This window comes from Pristis pectinata, chromosome 5 (genome assembly GCF_009764475.1).
Source record: "Pristis pectinata isolate sPriPec2 chromosome 5, sPriPec2.1.pri, whole genome shotgun sequence".
In the NCBI taxonomy this organism is placed as follows: Eukaryota; Metazoa; Chordata; class Chondrichthyes; order Rhinopristiformes; family Pristidae; genus Pristis; species Pristis pectinata.
This window is the reverse complement of record NC_067409.1, coordinates 110,961,488-110,981,421: the sequence shown is the minus strand read 5'-3', so window position 1 is coordinate 110,981,421 and position 19,934 is coordinate 110,961,488. Positions and strand designations below refer to the sequence as shown.

Here is a 19,934-nt window from a genome sequence, read left to right as displayed (position 1 = left end):
TTAATGTCACTCATTAAAAATGTGTGATCCTTGTACTAAAGAGATTACATGAGTTCCAGTGTCTCTCTCTCTCTCTAAGACTCTGGAATAACTTCTTTCAGCCTTGTGCTAAATAGAATTCGTGACATGTTAAAGATTTACACATTTTCAACTTGTTAGTTAATGGCTATTACCATTTGCAGTAAATAATTCAAGCAATATTTTGGCAGTTCGTGGAAATTGTAAATTTGAATTCCTTAATTCAATTTTAAGAGCCAATTGTATTCCATTTCAGAATTATAGTCAGGGCTTAAAAAGTGTCTCGGGAAGACAATTTGTCTTTTGAATCACTTTCCCTTTCAAAATGCAAGGATATTTTGATTTTGTTTAGGGGTACAAAAAAGGCATTTAAAAATCCATTTAAATTCTGTCAAAATACTTCGAGATCCTCCAAGTTTCAAAATATACTAGCCTGTACGCCAAGATTGTTTTAGTTATTTTTAAGAACTATGAAATTAGTACAGTCACCAATTTCACTGGGAGTGTTGCATTGTCACTCTATGAAATTATTGTTGGTTCTTTCTTTATAAACTTTGAATTTTAAAATGAAGCATAAAATCCATTTTTAACAGAGAAATTTTCACCAAAACAAATTTCTGCAGTTTGATGAAATCATGTTAATGGAAGTAACTGAAACTCAAAAAAAACTAACATATAGTGGAAATCTGAAATGAAAACAGAAAATGCTGGAGACCCTTAGCAGGTCAGACAATATGTGTAGAAAGATGATGAAGAGTCCCAGACCTGAAACATCAACTATTTCTCTTTCCATAGATGCTGCCTGACCTGCTGAGTGACTATATACTGCCACAGATTACTTTATTAGTTTCAGAATTTGCCATCAAATTTTCAGATCTTGCTCAAATGGCTACTGTGGTGCCTCACGGTATAACTTCCAAAACTTTAAAAGTTAGACAGTTCACAATGATTTTACAAAAAATAGTTTGATGAATTTTAGAAGATTAAAGGGGAATTCTTGGAATAGATAAATCTAGATAGTAATCCAGTTCTGTGGAGCAGCCCCTTCTGAGATGAGAATCATAGTGACTTTGTCAAAAAGAACTGAAGTACAGAGCACTGCAGCAGAATCTGGTTCCTGACACTAATTTTCAATAAAGCAGTTACAAAGTGATTTTTTTTTTCATTTTATGTAGAGCAGCCCTGATAATTATTAGGATTTGACCAAGATTAAGGCAGGTGGGTGCTGCCTTATGATGGGCTGTCACTTCTCAGAATTTAAAGATTATATTTTGTTTCTTAATCATCCAATTTTGATTCTTTTTTTTTGTTCATCACCTTCTTCTTCATTTTCCTCTTATGTGTGAGCATGTCATAATACAGGTACAAGCTGAGTGTTATGGATATGTTCCAGTTCCATTGCAGTGAAACAGCTCAGCTTGTGGCACAATCAGGTGACAGTTAATAGCATATTGCTGAAGTACATTGGGTTGTGGCCCTTGTGACTGGATTTTCTAATCTCATGACGTTTCTTATTTCAGTGAAATTATTTGATATCACAAGCGTCAGATAATGTGGCATTACTGTCTATGTTGGCTGCAGAATATAACCAATGAGTTTTATTAAGCAAATTAAACTATTTTGTCAAACAGTTAAACTAAATTCGTTAAATTAATTACAGCCCTAAATAAGTGCTTAATTACCTTCTGGTTTAGCTTAGATGAAGAAGTTTCCCATGTGTTCCCTTCTGTTTTCATGTATGTGTCTGATGATTTTAAGAAGTCCTACCACACACATTATGAAGCACAAGCAAAATACTTAATTCTGTTTGTTGTGATATTCATGAAAATCAATGCACTTTTAACTTTTGGCCTGCTTACACTCTCATTACAGATTTTACCAAGTGCTGCCAGGAAAATGGATTTTTTATGGTTGTAAAATGCCGACAAGAAAATGCTGCACTAAAAGAATGTCTAACTGGCCAGTGAGTATTGTGTTATATGATGAAACATTGATGTTGAAATGTTTATCCAAAGCTATGTTTCAATGTAATAATCATCTTACCAAATATATATCCTGTATTTCTAGCTGTAATCTCTAAGTCTGTATGACACTTTGTACTCATTCTGCATTATGTTCTGGGGAGAACACACCTCGAAAAGGCAATATATTTATTGTAATATGAATAAAAGAATTTAGGCTTAAATACTGAAATTCTTTAAATATGTTCACCTTGACTGTATTGCTGGTGATTAGTTTTTATTCACCTCCGTTGTACTTTGTTAAAGGTTAGATGAGAGGGAAGGTGTATTTTGAAACTATCAGGTTAATTATACTATAACTGATATCTAAAGTTGTAGTTAAATGAAGACTGCGAAGCATACTTGGGACTAGCAAACTATATGCATTCAATGGAACATGCAAAAAAAAATTTCAATAGTAATCTAAATTCAGGCCATAGGTGAAAAAGGATGGTTACTACCTGCAGAGAACATTTTCCTAGATGGATCTATTGCCACCAGTGAGGTCAATCCAAATAACCTAATTTTTGGATCCAATATTGACTAGAGGTTATGATTTCGCTAACTGGGATTTATGCAAAACAACTTCTAGTATTAAGAAGCAATTCTGTTCTTCTTTTCAATACTATAAACAGAAAATACTGGAAATTATGAGTTCTGACAAAGACTCTTTGACCTGAAATTTATTTCTCTCTCCATAGATGTTGCCTAATCCACAGAATGATTTTTCCAGCATTTACTGTTTTAATTTCATATGCAGTTGATTTTTCATTTACTGTTGAATTCACTACCACTTCTCTTCCAGGAATGCCAATCTTGAGGTTCTCCTCTCCTCTCCAGTAAGATCTCCATCTGTCTCTTTTGCCTCAAACACTGACAATGGTCTTTCACCCGAAATGTGACCTTTGTTTCTCCTTTCACTGATGCTGCCTGACCTCCTGAGCATTCCAGCATTTTCTGTTTTTATTTCATATTTGCAGCATCTGCAGTTTTTTAGATTTTTCATATAATTTTTTTGTAATAAGAGCACTGTGTTCCTCTGAATTGTGTCACTGATCAAGTGGCATCTCTAGCAGTGCTACAACAGATTTTTTCAAAAATAATTCTGCATCAAAACAATGGTGCAAAATAGAACTGTGGTTAAAAATTACTGTTTGTTATCTGCAGTTAGAACCTTTGAGAAGCAATTTGATTTCAGGAATGTAAGCAGACATTCTTAAATATGGGTAGTTGGATTTCTAAGTTCTTCTGGATAAGTGTGATCTGGAAGCATTTCCAACATACGGATAGTTAAGTTTCAGACACTATTGGGCACCCCAGATAAAGAGGTTTTCCTAATTGTCTCATGCAGCTTTTACTTAGCACATTGCTGAGAGTACCTTTAAGCCAAGTAGGCTTCCCCCCAATGGAAAATTCCTGGGAGTGCTCAGTTGAACTTGGACTAGTCTGAAGAGGGATCAAATTAGATCAACAAACAATCTGCTGGAGGAGCTCAGCGGATCGAGCAGCATCTGTGGGAGGAAAGGAATAGTCGACATTTCAGCTCGAAACCCTGCATCACCGGATGAGTTGCAATCTAATGCTAGTGCTGGTGTTGAGGGGTCTCCTGCATTCCCTGATGCAGGGTTTCGACCCATAACATCGACAATTCCTTTCCTCCCATAGATGCTGCTCGACCTGCTGAGTCCCTCCAGCAGATTGCTTGTTGCTCCAGATTCCAGCATCTGCAGTCTCTTGTGTCTCTGAAATTAGATCAACTTCCACAACTGATAATTTTTGCCTTTCCCAGCTTGTCTGCTTGCCTGGTTCCCACCAATACATTGCAGACTTTGCAATGAAATGATCTTAGTGGATCAAACTTATTTCACCAACAGGCTCCAGAAGATAGGTTAAGTCTCTGTGCAAACCTAAAGGGGATTTGGGAATGAAACATAGATAGTTATTTGAGGCGTTATGCAAGAGGTATGGGAATGAAACCCTTCAACGCCACCACTGGCAGTAGATTGCAACTCACCACATAGTATGATGTGATGCCAATGTTAGCACAAGTAAAATATTTCACACCTGTTCACTGAGATATCTGAATGTGCAAGCTGCAACCTTATGCATATACTCTGGACATGTGTATGTATTCAGACATTTTAGGTGGATATCCACAAAACCTGATGTCCACAGATCTGAAGCAGTCAATAAGTTACCTGCTAGAGCTAAGTGGTAGCAGAGCAGTTGATAATCTATGATGGAGAGTAGCTTTAAGGTTGAAGCACGTGTGGGACATCCCGAAAGAATTAAATTCTTTCTCCATCCTGGACTGAAGATCGGCACCGATTCATGGAAGCTCAGCTTAAATCCCCTAGTTCCAAATCTTCCAGATCAACTCATTAAAAGGGTTAGGTTATGACTATTTGGTAGGATTTCCCTTTGTTGCTTGATGTATTTGAGCCTCGGGGGACAAGGAAACAAAATTCTTCATTGTTCCTCGCGCAAGCAAGAACAGCCATGCTAAGAAATCTTCATGCATCAATGTACTCCCTTCGTAATCATAAAGTAATCAAAATGAAAACAAGCTTCATTAATTATACATTAAATAAATAGTATGTTAATCTCCAGCTCAAGATGGAGAAAGAATTTAATCCTGTTGATATGTCCCACATTTGCTTCAGCCTTAAAACTACTCTCCCTCAAAGATTAGCCCCTGTTCTGTTGCCACTTAGTGTGAGTAACTTATTGATTCCTTCACATTTGCACAGCAAAGCCTTGGCCATTCAAATCAAAGTTACAGTAAAAAGCTCAGCAAAATGCCACAAATTAATCCAAAGTATTGTTGTGATTAAGAAGAAATACAAATAGAAAATAAGCAGTTCAAATAAGAACAATAATGACATTTGCTCTTGTCCTCTGAGCCTCAACTGCGTGAAGCCACAGAGGGAAGTCCTACCAAATCGTCACAGCCTCTGCCTTAGGTTCTGCAAACCTAACTTTTCTCTAAAAACAAAATCTGCTAGTAAACAGCACCAAACAATAAATTCTGTGAACGGAGAAAGTTACACTGTGTTGAGCTTGGAGAAGAGGGAGCAGGTGGATGTTAAGGTAAAACAATGAAAGACGCAAGATCTGCCAAAGGGTGACCTGCTGAGTATTTCCAGCATTTTTTGTTTTTATTTCAGCTTTCCAGCACCCGTGGTATTTTGCTTTTGGAGTCTCATACCTGGTACCTCTGTGTACCCACTCATTTTTTCCAACAAAATGTTGGGTTTTATGGCAAGGGACATGGAATGCAAAGGTTGAAATGTCATAGTAAATCTAATTAAGTTATTTTACAAGAGTAGATCTGGGATTACTATGTGAAGTTTTGGGCTGTGCATTATAGGAATGATGTGAAGTGCTTGGTATATTGTGCCCAATCACTAAGATGACACCTTGAATAAATAGATAAAAATCCCCACCAAGAATATGGGGACAGAATTAGAACACATGAAATTATGGGGTGAGTTCAAGAGCTGGTTAAAATTTTCATGAGGCAAAGTAAGTGGCAATAGCGGATTGGGACAAGACAGTGCATTTTAAATAAAAACAGCACTGTATGGTAGCACGGTGCAGCTGGAGGAGCCACTACCTCTGCACAGGTTCAATCCTGACCTTGGGTGCTGTCTCTGTGGAGTTTGCACATTCTTCCTGTGATCCCACAGGTTTCCTCCAGGTGCTCCAATTTCCTCACACATCCCAAAAATGTGCTGGTCAGTAGGCTGAATGGTCATTATAAATTGCCTCAGGTTTGTAGGTGAGTGGTAGAATCTGGGGTGAATTGATGAAAATGTAGGAAATAAAAAAAATATGAAATTAATATGGGATTAGTCTAAATGAGTGGTTGAAGGTTGGCATGAACTCATTAGGCCAAAAAGCCAACTTCTGTGCTGTATCTTTCCATGCCTTCATGACATTAGCATCCTACATGGACTTGCATCTGACTTTTCAAGGTCTTAGCGGATTCACATCCACATCTTTGGAGTGAAGAGACTGATCGCAGGAAATATCCAGTGTTCATGGGAGACAGATTTAATTAATATCAGTCTTCGATGTTGGTACTGGGATCAGACTCTGCAAGTTTACTCAGAAATCAGCTGTAGCAAACCAAGTATGATGTTTCCATTAGTGCCCAACTTGAATGCATTGGCCATTGAAATATTGCAAATCAGGTTGTGGAAAATCAATGATATAATCCACTCATCATTGGTTCGAGAAGGAAGTCTTGACTACACATTGATAGAATTTTCCTGATTCAAAAAACTGTGATCCAGGGAAAGGCCTTCTTTGTTGATATTGAAGTGGCTCCCAAGGTCTGGGCATGTACATTCACTACTATTGTTACGTACCAGCAACAATAGAAACACACCGAGTCATGTACAAGTGTTAAAAGCTATTTTATTAATAACTACTTGTAATAATAAGAAAAGTAAAAATGTTAGATATCAAACATAATCCCCAAAACTAAACTCGAAGTGTGTGTGTGGCAAATTCCCAAACTCCAAGTCTAGGGATAGTTCTCAAAGTTCAGTTCAGCAAGTCATCAGGTGAAACATGAGCAAAGGCTTTTGCAAAACCACCATTGACTGAAGAGAAAATGTAGAGAGAGTGTAGAGAGAATTTACAAAATACACATGTTCCACGAACCCATACGACATCTCAATCACTGATGATCTCCACTGCTTTGTTCCGAAGTATCTGCCACCCCGAGGGCATTCGATACGTGGCCGCCCACAAAAATACCTGTTCCCCACTACAGGTTAACAACAAAGTGAACTCCACTTGTTTGCTCCAAAAATCCATACATGGATTGAAGCGACAGACACAGCTATTGTTCTTCATCCATTGATAGAGACCAGCAGTCAGTGTCTCTCTCCCTTCTCCAACTCACTGCGATTCACTGAGCAAAACAGCCAGCACATTGTATTTGTCTTCTTACTGTCTTGATGACACCACAGACACACTACTACTCTACTGTCCAGGTGTCTTAAAGGGACATTCACCAAATAGCAACCTGACTTGTAACACTATTCACTGATGTTTAGTTATATTGGTCAGTTAACAGAGTTCCATTGGCTGTGAGATCTGATATAGTTGTACAGACTAGCAGCAAAGAGGGCACATTGGCCAGGATTTTGCAGGGTAGTTCACAGTCCAAGTACTTCACTCTGCAATAATCTTTCTCATGAACAATTTTTCTGTAGCACCTTTTTCTCATGTTTCATTTCTGCAGTTGATCTTTGTATTTTACGTACAAGATCACACAATTAATGCTGAACCTGCTTAATACTTTTTCTACATATCCAATTCTGCAGATTAAAGGTTAAAGTAGTGAGCCTGCTGCAAATCCGGGGTTGGTGGGAAATGTTAAGTTAAAATTCTAAAAGGAAAAAAGATTTAAGGAACGTAACCACTTTCAATTACATGAGCAGTAAAGGCTGCTAGAAGAGTTAACCAGGTGTGAGACATAAAATAATGCATGAAATGTTTTATTGTCTGCAAAATGGTCAGAAAATAATGTCTCGCTTTGCATACAGAGCCTAGCAAATGAGCATTGCTGGTGTCAAAGAACTGCAGAGTGTGATACAACTTTGATTGGGGTGTGAAAGATTAAAAATTTACTCTTTGATGATCGATTGAATACTGGTGAATGTGTTTTTTTTCTCTTGTGATTTAATCTTCATTTCTAACGAAATCTTTCAATAGAGAACCAACCTCTGATTTAAAAGTTTGTGTGTGTTTTTCTTGCCTTCCCTTTGTTGGGCAAGTTTGCTCTCTCCCACCCGCAACCCTTAGCTGGATTTTTAAAAGTGAGAGATATCACTGTTGGCATTAAAACACTTTTTCACTTTAGTATCTCATGTGAAACCAAGTATAATGTAGGTAGGTAAAGAATAATCCTCCTTCTATTTCACTTTATAGCACTGGGATTTTAGAGGAGCATAACATCTTTAATTTTACTCACCAGCTACAGTACTTTGTGCTCTAGAATAATTTCCCTTCTCCCAAGGATGAATGGTGGATAAGTTTGTCATTAAGTTAGGCCTCTTCGGTAAAGCTATCATCTGGGTGAAATTGAAATCCAGTTCTTGGGTTAATGGGTGATTTGTTAACCCTACACCATAAGTAAGTTGGGTTTGACACTTGCCCCAGTAAATAGTTCAGAAATTTTAATTATTTTTTTATTTGCAGTTGTCGGGGGAAAGAAGATAGTTTCTTCAGGTGAATGTTGAATGTTGAGACTTGTACACAAGGAGCAGAGAACTGCCGGGAACCATTGATTCGGATGTTGTAATTGTAATGGTGGAAGAACTTTCAGCGTTCGCCGTCATTACACCATGAAGCTGACAACATCAGAACTCAAAAACATATTTAAATGCAGATAGAGTTGCTGGCAGTGATTCCCTGCTGCTTCCCGAGTGTTGATTTGCCACATTCTCCAGTGTCATTTTATGAAAATAGTGATCTAACAAGAACCTCATGTAGTTAATGAAATATTCTTCACTGCAAAATTTCTTGAAAACATTCAACTTTGTTGGATGAGGTGTGAGTTTTTTTTTACTCTGATTTAGCAACCTTTCTGGCCCTGAACAAGTGATATTAGACAAGTGGATTGTAATACTTGCAAACTTTCAAAATACATAGACTTCTAATTTTTGCAAGTTTTCATACATAATTTCAGCCTCTACATTGGTTGTAATTCAATTATTGTTTGTTTCGTGATCTGCAAAATGTGAGAATGTTTTTCACAACCCCTACATTCTATTGTCAACGTCCTCACTCTCTAACTGCTCCCATTCACTCACTGACTAGAAAACCTTGTTCATAGCCCATCCCTGTGGCCACCGCAGACATTCTACCTCACCACTTTCCCTGCAGCTTAACGAGCTTCTTTGCTTTCCTTCCCAGCTCTGACAAAGGGTCATCAACCTGAAATGTTAAGTCTGTTTCTCTTTCCATAGATGCAGCCTGCTCTGTTCAGCATTTCCAGCATTTTCTGTTTTTATTTTATATTTCCAGCATCTGCAAGTTTTTTTTTAAATGTTCATTTGCTAATTCATTACTTGTGTTGGATTATATGATTGAAAATATGGCCTCATTAACATTAAACTGCTCAGTTTTCACAAGTTTCTGTGAAAATACCAGTTTAATCATACTGTAAATAAAGGTCAAGGTTTGTTCTCGTGCCTCAGCTGCTGCCTAGTTTTATCAGACTTCCTTAAAACATTTTCTCTAGGAGAATGTTGAGCGTTTAAAAGTGATAAGCAACATTTACACTTTCCTTACATGTAAATAGTTTTCCTTAACCAGTTTAATTTAGTGGTTGAAGCCAAGTTCCTTTTCAGTAACAATGAGTAAAACTTGCAATGCACTCAAATATATTTGGGGGAAATAACACATTCAATTTATCCAAGTAAACACCAGCATTTTGGAAATGATGTAACACAGTGCTTAGAAAATCTTCAAGTATTTTTAAAATATATCAATGATATGACAATCGCTTCAAAGACAATTTTAGAAAATTAATCCTTTAATTTGAACAAATGCAATCAAAATTTATATAAATGATTAATATGAATAACAGAAACATTTACAAGCTTTCTGTATGGTAAAGTATTAATTACAAATACGTGGATACAAATGAAAGTATTTTTTATTATTCATTATTTCAGGGTCTGGACCAGCATTTATTGCCCATTCCAAATTGCCTTTGAGCTCATAGAATCATAGAGCAGTACAGCACGGATACAGGCCCTTCGGCCCAACCAGTCCATACTGACCATCTTGTCCACCCAGCTAGTCCCAATTTCCTGTGTTCGGCCCATATCCCCCCAGACCCCTCCTCTCCATGTACCTATCCAAGTGTTTCTTAAATGATTGAGTGACTTGCTGTGCCATTTAGTGGGTATTTAAGAATCAACTGCACTGGTGGGTCTGGAGTTGCATATAGACTAGACCAGGTAAAGGTAGCAACGTTTCCACCCCTAAAGAACATTTTTGAATCAGATGGGATTTTATGACAATCCTATAATTTTGTGGTGATCTGTTTTCTTTTAAATTTCAGATTATTAATCTGAATTTAAATTCCACTGTTACCATGATAGAATTTGAACTCAGGACACTGGATTACTAGTCCAGTAATCTAACCACTGCTCTACCAACACACCTTGAAGCGCCTTGGAGCAGGCCAAATGTTATTAAATAGCTGGCAGTACCTGCCCATAGATGTAGAATTCTTAAAGTATGACAGATTGCTGCAAGTGTGAGACAGTACTATCTCAGCAAGTGAAGTCAGATATCTGGGACTTGAGTGAATAGGAAGGGTGACTGTGCATATCCTTAACTAATCAGATTAATGGATTCAGAAATAAACAGCTCAAGAGCCAGGAAGGAAGTCCAGATTACAATGGGTTAATTTAGTACCAAACTAGATGCAGAAAGAGTACAAGATTGGATTAACAGCAGAAAAAAACTAAAAGCCTTAAAATTAAATTATTTTTTCAAATCTTCAGCATCAATTGGAACCTCAAGGAAGAAGTTAATTTTCAGCATTAAAGAGGTTGATAGGCATTAATTAACATAATGTCATCAAAATTAAACTTCCACTTGAAAATGTAAGCCTTAACTTTCTGTGTAAGTTTCAATCATACCAACCACAGGAATACAGCAACTTCACATGGTTCAATGCATGACAAACTTGAGGCATCAGATGCTGTTAGCTCATAAATAAAAGCATGAGATGTTAGCCTCATGTTATTTTGGAATCGCTATCTGTTCATGTAGATAGCACAAAACATTGCATCTAAGTACAGACCTGAAGAATGATGACGTCATGAGTTTGCAGGTACTTGTACTGTGTATAATGTGCCTTGGCATTTACACGGGAGGAAGGTTGCTCCCACACACTGCTATAGTATCTGTTGCACCTGTTCAAGGTCTGTCATGCTTTGTGGGCACAGCCACCTGTAAGCATGTTCCTCTAGGGCATCGTGACTGCTTGATATTTTAATTGTTAGCACATACAACATGTCCACCGCTAAAAGAAAAAAAAGCCTTCTTAGTATATTGACCTCCAGACTGTGATAACTGTGTCTTTCCAATGGTCAGATTACTGTTCTTTCTCATTATGCATATAAATTTCCAAAAAAAAAACAAAATGTTACTTTTTATAGTTTTAAGAGATATTTTTGGTCCTGTAAGAATAATTTACTATTTAAAAAAAACATTAATTCTTTTGCAGTGTAGTGTGCACCAAATACTTATTTGATTTGTTTCCCAGTTACATTTTACTGGAAATTAATTTTACACCAACTTTTTTATCTTGTTATTTTCATCTTAAGTTATAAAGATTCGACTTTATATGAGGAATGTAAACAAGAATATCTGAAAGAAAGAGAAGAATACCAAAGAACTGGCATTCCTTCTAAGAAAAGACAACAGAAAGTGCCGAGCAGCATGTAGCTGAACACTGAGTCTCAAGTCCATGCCACTTCACAAAATCAAGAACTGACAGAGGGAACACATCCACAAAACTCGCTAATTGTAAGCTGGATTGATCCATCATTCGTCATGTTTGAACTGCAGATTTTTCTAAATTTTGAAATGGGACTTCCAGATTTTATGGAGTGCAGTGTGAAGATCTTTCACATTCACTTTGTTCTTTTGCACACAGACTGCCCTGATAATAGAATTAATAGTGTAATTCTTTCAGTTAAAAGTCCAAATGTATTAATCAGTGGATTATATCTCAAATAATCTAATCAGCTATAATTTTTTTTTGAAATTCTGAATTTGGATGTATCAGATAAATATCGTTGGCTCTATTTGCATTGTAAGTTGATACTAAGGCCATTATGAGTACAGAAGATACACTTTGAGAATAAACTGGCTTTTGCTTTTGTGTTTTTCCAGAACAGTTTTGATTTTAGAGTTCTGTTTAACTTTCAATTTTTTCTTCACTTACCTAAGTTTCAACAAAAGGTTCCAAGATCCCCTGAATTAGCCACACATTGGTCACCAATCACAGGAGAGTCAGCTTGTGAATGTGCTTGCAAAACACCACATTCAGATCAAGTCAATGCACAACGGATCAGAGCAGCAACAAATGATTACCAAGTCTTCTTCTGACATGCTATTATGAATAGAAGACCCAGACTAATGTTTTAATATATTTGTTTTACCTGCCTAGTGATATCTGAGTGGGAGTAAAAGGTCAATAATGTGCATGGCAGTTCAGGCCAAAGGCAGATTACTGGATGTATACACAGGATGTACAAATAAAATAATCAATGCAATCCAATCATAGATTTTAATAAAATCTCAAGAGCAAAGCTTGGGTTGTTATAAAGTTTCCCAAATACACTGTCAAGCAAATTAATTTCATTAACAATTATATTAACATATGAAACCAGACATTGTTTCCAAATTTTCAACAATATTGTCAGTTTAATTGACCTCAACTGTTTTACCTTCCCTTGTGAATGCTTCCCCATTTGCTTTCTTTGACACAGCAAGAACCATCAGTGTAAATTGACCAGACAAAGCTGCATCGTGTTTTAGGTATCACTGGCAAGGTCAAAATTTATTGCCATCTCTACTTGCCCCCGAGAAAGCAGAGGGAAGTAACAACTAGGAACTCAGGGGGTCAGGCAGCATCTATGGAGGGAAACGGACAGTCGATGTTTCGGGTCGAGAGCCTTCATCTGGGCTGGATCTACTGAGTTCCTCTAGCATCTTGTATGTTGCCCCAGATTCCAGCATCTGCAGTCTCTTGTGTCTCCTCTCTGGACTGTTAGTTCAGTACAGCAATCTAACCATCCTACCACCACCATATCCCTGGAACCCAACCTTATGTCGTTACCCTGTACGTTAGAGCAATTCAGCTTTAGCAAAAGATTCACAAATGCTGCAAATATGGCATCTAAGAGAAAGGGAAATAAACCATTTGGTGGATTATAAACCACCCAATCCTAATTGGATGAAGGATCACACCTAATATACCATACTCATTTTGATGCCGGTCATCCCTTATTGCTTTTGCAACACTTTCTGTTCTCAGTTTGCGACAGAATGTCACTTTATTTATAGCAGCAAGAGCAGGTCATAGTTGGGCATCCTGTGGTGAGTGAGTCACGTCCTGATGTCCCAAAACCTTTCCAATATCTACAAGCCAGGAACATGATGGAATACCTTAGAAAGCTTGCTAATTTTAAGCTGGATTGCTTTGTCATTTGTCATGCTTGAAGTGCACATTTTTCAGAATCAGGTTTATTATCACTGACATATGTCGTGAAATGTGTTGTTTTGCGGCAGCAGTACAGCACAAGACATAAAAATTACTGTAAGTTACAAAAATAAATAGTGCAAAAGAGGAATAACGAGGTAGTGCTCATGGGTTCATGGACCATTCAGAAATCTGATGGCAGAGGGGAAGAAGCTGTTCCTGAATCGTTGAGTGTGGGTCTTCAGGCTCCTGTACCTCCTCCCTGATGGTAGTAACGAGAAGAGGGCATGTCCCGGATGGTGAGGGTCCTTAGTGACGGATGCCGCCTTCTTGAGGCACCGCCTCTTGAAGATGTCCTCGATGACTGGGAGGGTTGTACCTGTGATGGAGCTGGCTGAGTCTACAACCCTCTGCAGCCTCTTGCCATCCTGTGCATTGGAGCCTCCATACCAGGCGGTGATGCAACCAGTCAGAATGCTCTCCACTGTACATCTGTAGAAATTTGCAAGAGTCTTTGGTGACGTACTAAATCTCCTCAAACTCCTAATGAAGTAGGAGTTCTAATGTGTTCTAAAGTGTGAAATTGGACTTTCAATGAAGCAGGTCATCAATCTTAACAAAGAAGTTGTCAGAGATACCCAAGAATATTCTTGGTGGGGCAGAGACACTGGATGCAGAGGTGCTCTCGGGAATCATTTTGACCTGAATTAGGAAGCTTGTATCTGAAAGGATGCTGTTCTTAACTGCCTGGTCTTCCTGGCCTCCACACATTCTTATAGCAGTTCTTCCTTTATGATAGCTCACACGTCTTCCTCATCCAACATTGAGCAGTGTGTGTATTGGGGAGGGACGAGTTGCAAGTCAATTCACTGTTACTGCTAGTGTTGCAGTATTCCAAAAGAAAGCATTATAATCAAATGCACTTGCCTCAAACTAAAGCTGCCATGTCCAGTAAGTGTAAAAGTTACTCATCTGCATTTGTGTACTGATCTGAAAGTGCTTGGGGATGACATAGAAACCCAACATTCATCCTGCAATCTATGGCAGATGCATAGAGTGTTCAGTCTGTTCTGAGTGATAAATTTACACTTAAATAACACCTCCATGTGAAATCTAAGCTTTCACACTAACACTCGTGATAACATTTCCAAAAGTAATCACAGGTGAAATTTGATGTTTTTTTTAAATGCAAATTTTATTTTAATAATTTAAGCTCTGGGTTGACTCAGTGGCACAATTATTCTAAAAATAGTGAATTATTTTGAAGTATTTGCATTTGCTCTGGTCATTAATGCCGACAGTTTGATGATTAATTGACATGCAAGCTGCTTAATTTTGCTTTCTCGAGTTATGCTTCTAACTTTAATATGTACAGCTATGCCACTGCATACTAAGTGTGAGAACGCAACAGTATGGCTTGTGCTGTCCTGGCAAATTGCACATTAAAACTGTAAAAAAATCAGATCTGCAAAACAACCTTTTAACATGCAGCAGCTTTCTGCAAAATCTGCTAGAGGTAAGCAATGACATGATAAATGCTTTAGAATTGCCCACAATTTTACTTACAGATTATAAACATGCAGAATTCTATATTTTTTAATTAGGTCTTGGCAGAAAATGCTACAATTCAGTTTGTGTGCTTTTGCCTTACTGAGTCACTGCACCTCAGTAATTCATTTTATGCAAATCTGAAAATGTGATGAGCAATATTATTAATGGAAGGCTGCTTCATGCAAAATGTTGGGAAAGATTTTCCTCTTCAATGTGTGTGTGGCAACATAGTCGAGCGTGTTACGTGTCTGACTTAGAACTGCCTCATTTTTTTCTACTTTCAATTCAAAGAAATGAAAACCAAATAAGTGATTGTATCTAGAAACCTTTTAGTTCTGATGACTGGTCTCAGATCTGAAAGACTATCTCTGTTTCTCTTCCTACAGATGCTGCCTGACCTGCTGAGAATTTTTATTTCAGATTTGTAGCATCTGTAGATTTTCTTTTATTTTCAAGGAATTTTATCTGTCGGATTATCACCATCAGTCAGGTCCCAGTGTTGTTCTACTCCATCCACTACATGAAATAATTTATGGGCAGGCTTAGCCAGGAATCAGAATCAGGTTTATTATCACTGACTCATTTGACGTGAAGTTTGTTGTTTTGCGGCAGCAGTACGGTGCAAAGACATAAAAATTACTAAAAATTACAAAATAAATAAATGCAGCAAAAAAGAAGGAATAACGAGGTGGTGTTCATGGGTTCATGGACCGTTCAGAAATCTGATGACAGAGGGGAAGAAACTGTTCCTGAATCATTGAGTGTGGGTCTTCAGGCTCCTGTACCTCCTCCCTGATGGTAGTAACGAGAAGAGGGCATGTCCCGGATGGTGAGGGTCCTTAGTGATGGTGATTAGTGAAACCAAGAGTATGTATTTGACCAACTATGGTTTCATCAATAACATGTTACATTTCAGCAAAAATCACTGCTTTTCACTTTGCTGTTTTCAGCAGAGTTGTTAACTTCCCTTTGAGTGACTGAGATAGATGACATGGTGCAGACACAACTAGCTGACAGGAAAGCTATTTTTTCTACATATGGACAACCAAGACAATTAAGCAAATTTTAGAGTTAGTGAATAGTGTGGGTAAATATAATACAAGTTTACTTCTGCAATCCCACCAGCAAGAATCCATTTAAATGGCTTGAAGAATTCTGAACAGCGAGTTCCTATACATCAAAAAAAATCTTCTGCATCACAAGAAGGACACTTGAGGTGTGCAAAACTAGCCCAGCCCACAAAATGACAAATGAAAGGCAAACAACCGGCCAAGTCACGCCCCAAACTGAGCAGGAACTGTCAAAGACTTAAATTTATTTAGAAACACTCTGAATGTTTTTGTGGCATTCAAAAGTAGTCAAATGCTGAGTAGTCAAAATAAAAAAGTAGTCAAAATCAATGGGGCTGTGGTCGAGAGGGTTGAGAGCATCAAGTTCCTAGGAGTTAACATCACCAATAGCCTGTCCTGGTCGCCACGTCGATGCCACGGCCAAGAAAGCTCACCAGCACCTGTGCTTCCTCAGGAGGCTAAAGAAATTTGGCATGTCCCCTTTGACTCTCAACAACTTTTACTGATGCACCATAGAAAGCATCCTATCCGGAAGCATCGCAGCTTGGTACAGCAACTGCTCTGCCCGGGACTGCAAGAAACTGCAGAGAGTTGTGGACACAGCTCAGCACCAGTCCCAGCCTCCCCTTCATGGACTCTGTCTCTACCTCTTGTTGCTTCAGTAAAGCAGCCAGCATAATCAAAGACCCCACCCACCCCAGACATTCTCTCTTCTCCCCCCTCCCATCGGGCAGACGATACAAAAGCCTGAAAGCACGTACCACCAGGCTCAAGGACAGCTTCTATCCCACTGTTATAAGACTATTGAACGGTTCCCTAGAATGATAAGATGGACTCTTGACCTCACAATCTACCTTGTTGTGACCTTGCACCTTTTTGTCTACCTGCACTGAACTTTCTCTGTAACCGTGACACTTTATTGTTTTATCCTGTACTACCTCAATGCACTGTATAATGAATGGATCAGTATGGACGGTATGCAAAACAAGTTTTTCACTGTACTTCATTACATGTGACAATAATAAACCAATTTACCAAAAGCTTCTAAAATCTGTAAAAATTTAAAAAAGCAAAAAGACCTTAAATAACACAAAAAACTCAAAATATTAACCACTTTAAAACATGTTTAAATACTCCAGAGGTTTCATATATAAGATAAGATATTTACTTATTAGTCAAACGTACACCGAAACACACAGTGAAATGCGTCTTTTTGCATTACTGAGAATGTGCTGGGGGCAGCTCCCAAGTGTCGCCACTCTTCCGGCGCCAACATAGCATGCCCACAGCTCCTAACCCGTACATCTTTGGAATGTGGGAGGAAACCAGAGCACCCGGAGGAAACCCACGCAGACACAGGGAAAACGTACAAACTCCTTACAGAGAGCGATGGGAATTGAACCTGGGTCATTGGCACCATAATAGCGTTATGCGAACCACTACACTACCATGTTGCCCACCTACACTACTGTGCCTGAAGGTATTTTAGATATTAAAAATAATTCTTAGAAATATTTAAATTCAGCAAGTCTTTTAAAATAAACAAATATTTACCTGGGGCTCTTTCAATAATGCATTTCCACTTACATTAAGAATATGCTTGTGCCTCCTCAGATCTGACATAAAATTCTACAGTGTCTTTGTAATGTGAAACTAGGACAAATTCCCACTCTTAGACAGAACTCTACAAGGTGTTCAGTGTCAGAGAGCAATCTATCTGCTGTCCAGCCTGAGTTATTGGTTGTCATGTCCTGATTTCTGCATTCATAACATGGTTGCAGTAATGGCAGTGAATATCTGACAGTTTCATCATTTTACTGCAAAATCTCGACCATTACTTCTAAGAGTAGACATGCGCACTTTGCCCTGGTCCATAAAGTTATTTTCACAAACATGGAACTTTGGCTTTAAGACAAATACTAGTGAAAGTGGTTGGGAAAAGGGTAGGTTAGTAGCAAATTTCAAAGCAAGTACAGGATTGTTATTGGTGGCAGTTTGAAATTGGTATCATCAGTGAGAGAATCTTTGGCCTAGATTGGTGATGGTTAATGAAAATAGTTTCTTTCTGGATGTTATTTTCATTCTGGCTTGTGGAGAAATGGAAGTTAATTTGCCATTGGTTCTTAAGCCAGATCTCTATGTTTAGAATAGGAACTCAAGACCACTGCCAGGAACAAGCCAACAATCCTTCATGAGATACCAGTGGCAAATCTTCAAAGTGTTACCACCTGTGAGCTCCCTGAAAACAAGTGCAACATTCTCCTTTCTAAACAGAAGCTATGTGTAGAGACAGCCATCACATGTTGGAGCATTCATTAATCTGTGAGCAATTATTGTACAATACCCACTGGAGCCACTTTCAAAAGATCTCCGCTTCTTGTAGGTGATGTGAGTTGTAGACATTTGTCCAATTTAACTGCTGAGCTTATTTTAGCTTCTTCCTTTAGCCTTTCTGCAGACTGACATAATTTTAATGTTAATCAACTTCAGATTATTTTATGAACAGTATTTAACCGCCAAATGGATCTGAAATACCAAATTGACAATTGTTTTTTGTGAGTTAGTCAACTGCAGCCAGGGTGGTTGTAAGGACAGAATTAATGTGTGCACCCTCAGTTAGGAAGAAGTCAGTTCTCCAGAGTTTCTGATCACCATCCCACCCAGTAAAGCTTGCCAGTGAGGGTGTTGCGTGTATTGAACATAGCCATTGTGTTTCCTCTTCTGGTCACTGTCTAGAGTTGAATGCAACCTACAGAAACTTAGCCAAGTAACTGACAGGCATCATGGAGCACGGTAGTGTAGCGGTTAGCGTAACACTATTACAGCGCCAGCGACCCGGGTTCCATTGCGGCCACTGTCTGTAAGGATTTTGTACGTTCTCCCCGTGTCTGCGTGGGTTTCCTCCAGGTGCTCTGGTTTCCTCCCACATTCCAAAGACGTACGGGTTAGGAAGTTGCGGGCACGCTATGTTGGCGCCGGAAGCGTGGCGACACTTGCGGGCTGCCCCCCAGAACACTCTACGCAAAAGATGCATTTCACTGTGTGTTTCGATGTACATGTGACTAATAAAGAAATCTTATCTTATAAATTTCATTCATAATTCCTGGAAGATTCAGAAATTGGAGGGTAAAATTACTGGCAAGTTTACAGTAATTACGTTACAAAAATCTGTGAATGTTCGGTGTAATCGCGCCATATGGATTCCTGTTGTCAATATACTACTTTTTTGCCCAGAATTCAGCCCTTTACTCTCTTCAAACCAACAGAGAATAAATACCAGCTGATTTTCCCCTCCTAGGTGCAGGACACTAAGGATATTTGTAGTATTCCTACTGTCTTGGCTCAGATCCTCCAAGAGATCACCCACCTGGGATTTAATCATTGGCTCAGGTTCATGTCGATAATGTGGTGTCTTATAGTTTCATTGATCCATTGTTTATAACTCAATGACTGCATCAGGTCGAAGTCGACATCAAGTCGAAGGAATGATGCTTCTCCCCGCATGGAAAACCTGAAATATTACAAACAATTTCCAAATAGCTGCTCTGTGCAGTCAGGAGAGGATTAATTTTACAATTAAACTTTTAAAACTGGTCACTCTTCATGAAAGTAAAGAAATGTTGATTTAAAATGGAAACAATTATTACTTGTACAACTTATTTGCCATTGTTGTTTGTATGGAAAATAGTCTTAGTCATACCTTTAATATTTCAGAGATGCCTTAAATTAACACTTCATACCTTTCATGAAAGCCCATGCTTTGAATATAATGATTGGTGAATAATACATGTAGTTTCAAAATGAAAGATAAATTGAGTCAGTTTATGTTTTTTTGCTGTGTGGGAGGGTTCTTTTTTCACACCAGTATATTCTTTAATAGAAATAATCAGTTGAAATTGTAAGAAATAAAGTTCTTGAAGGACTAGAAGTCAGACAGTTCCCCAATTTTTCCCCTTTCATTCCCCTGTAAAGCACCTCGAGGTGTTCATTACATGAAAGAAGCTGTTTCAGCGTAGGATGTTGATATACTGAGATGAATAACAAGTG

The 19,934-nt window shown here is 38.3% G+C and overlaps 1 protein-coding gene across 1 annotated transcript in view; it reads left to right on the top strand.

The window, feature by feature from the left end:
* cmc1 (C-x(9)-C motif containing 1) overlaps positions 1–12,342 on the top strand; it is a 55,557-nt gene extending 43,215 nt beyond the window's left edge. Inside the window, exons 3-4 of the mRNA XM_052016190.1 lie at positions 1,891–1,981; positions 11,384–12,342. Of these exons, the coding sequence (XP_051872150.1) occupies positions 1,891–1,981; positions 11,384–11,504 (212 nt within the window). The 3' untranslated portion in view covers positions 11,505–12,342. The remainder of the gene's footprint in view (positions 1–1,890; positions 1,982–11,383) is intronic.
* The last annotated feature ends 7,592 nt before the right edge of the window (positions 12,343–19,934 follow it).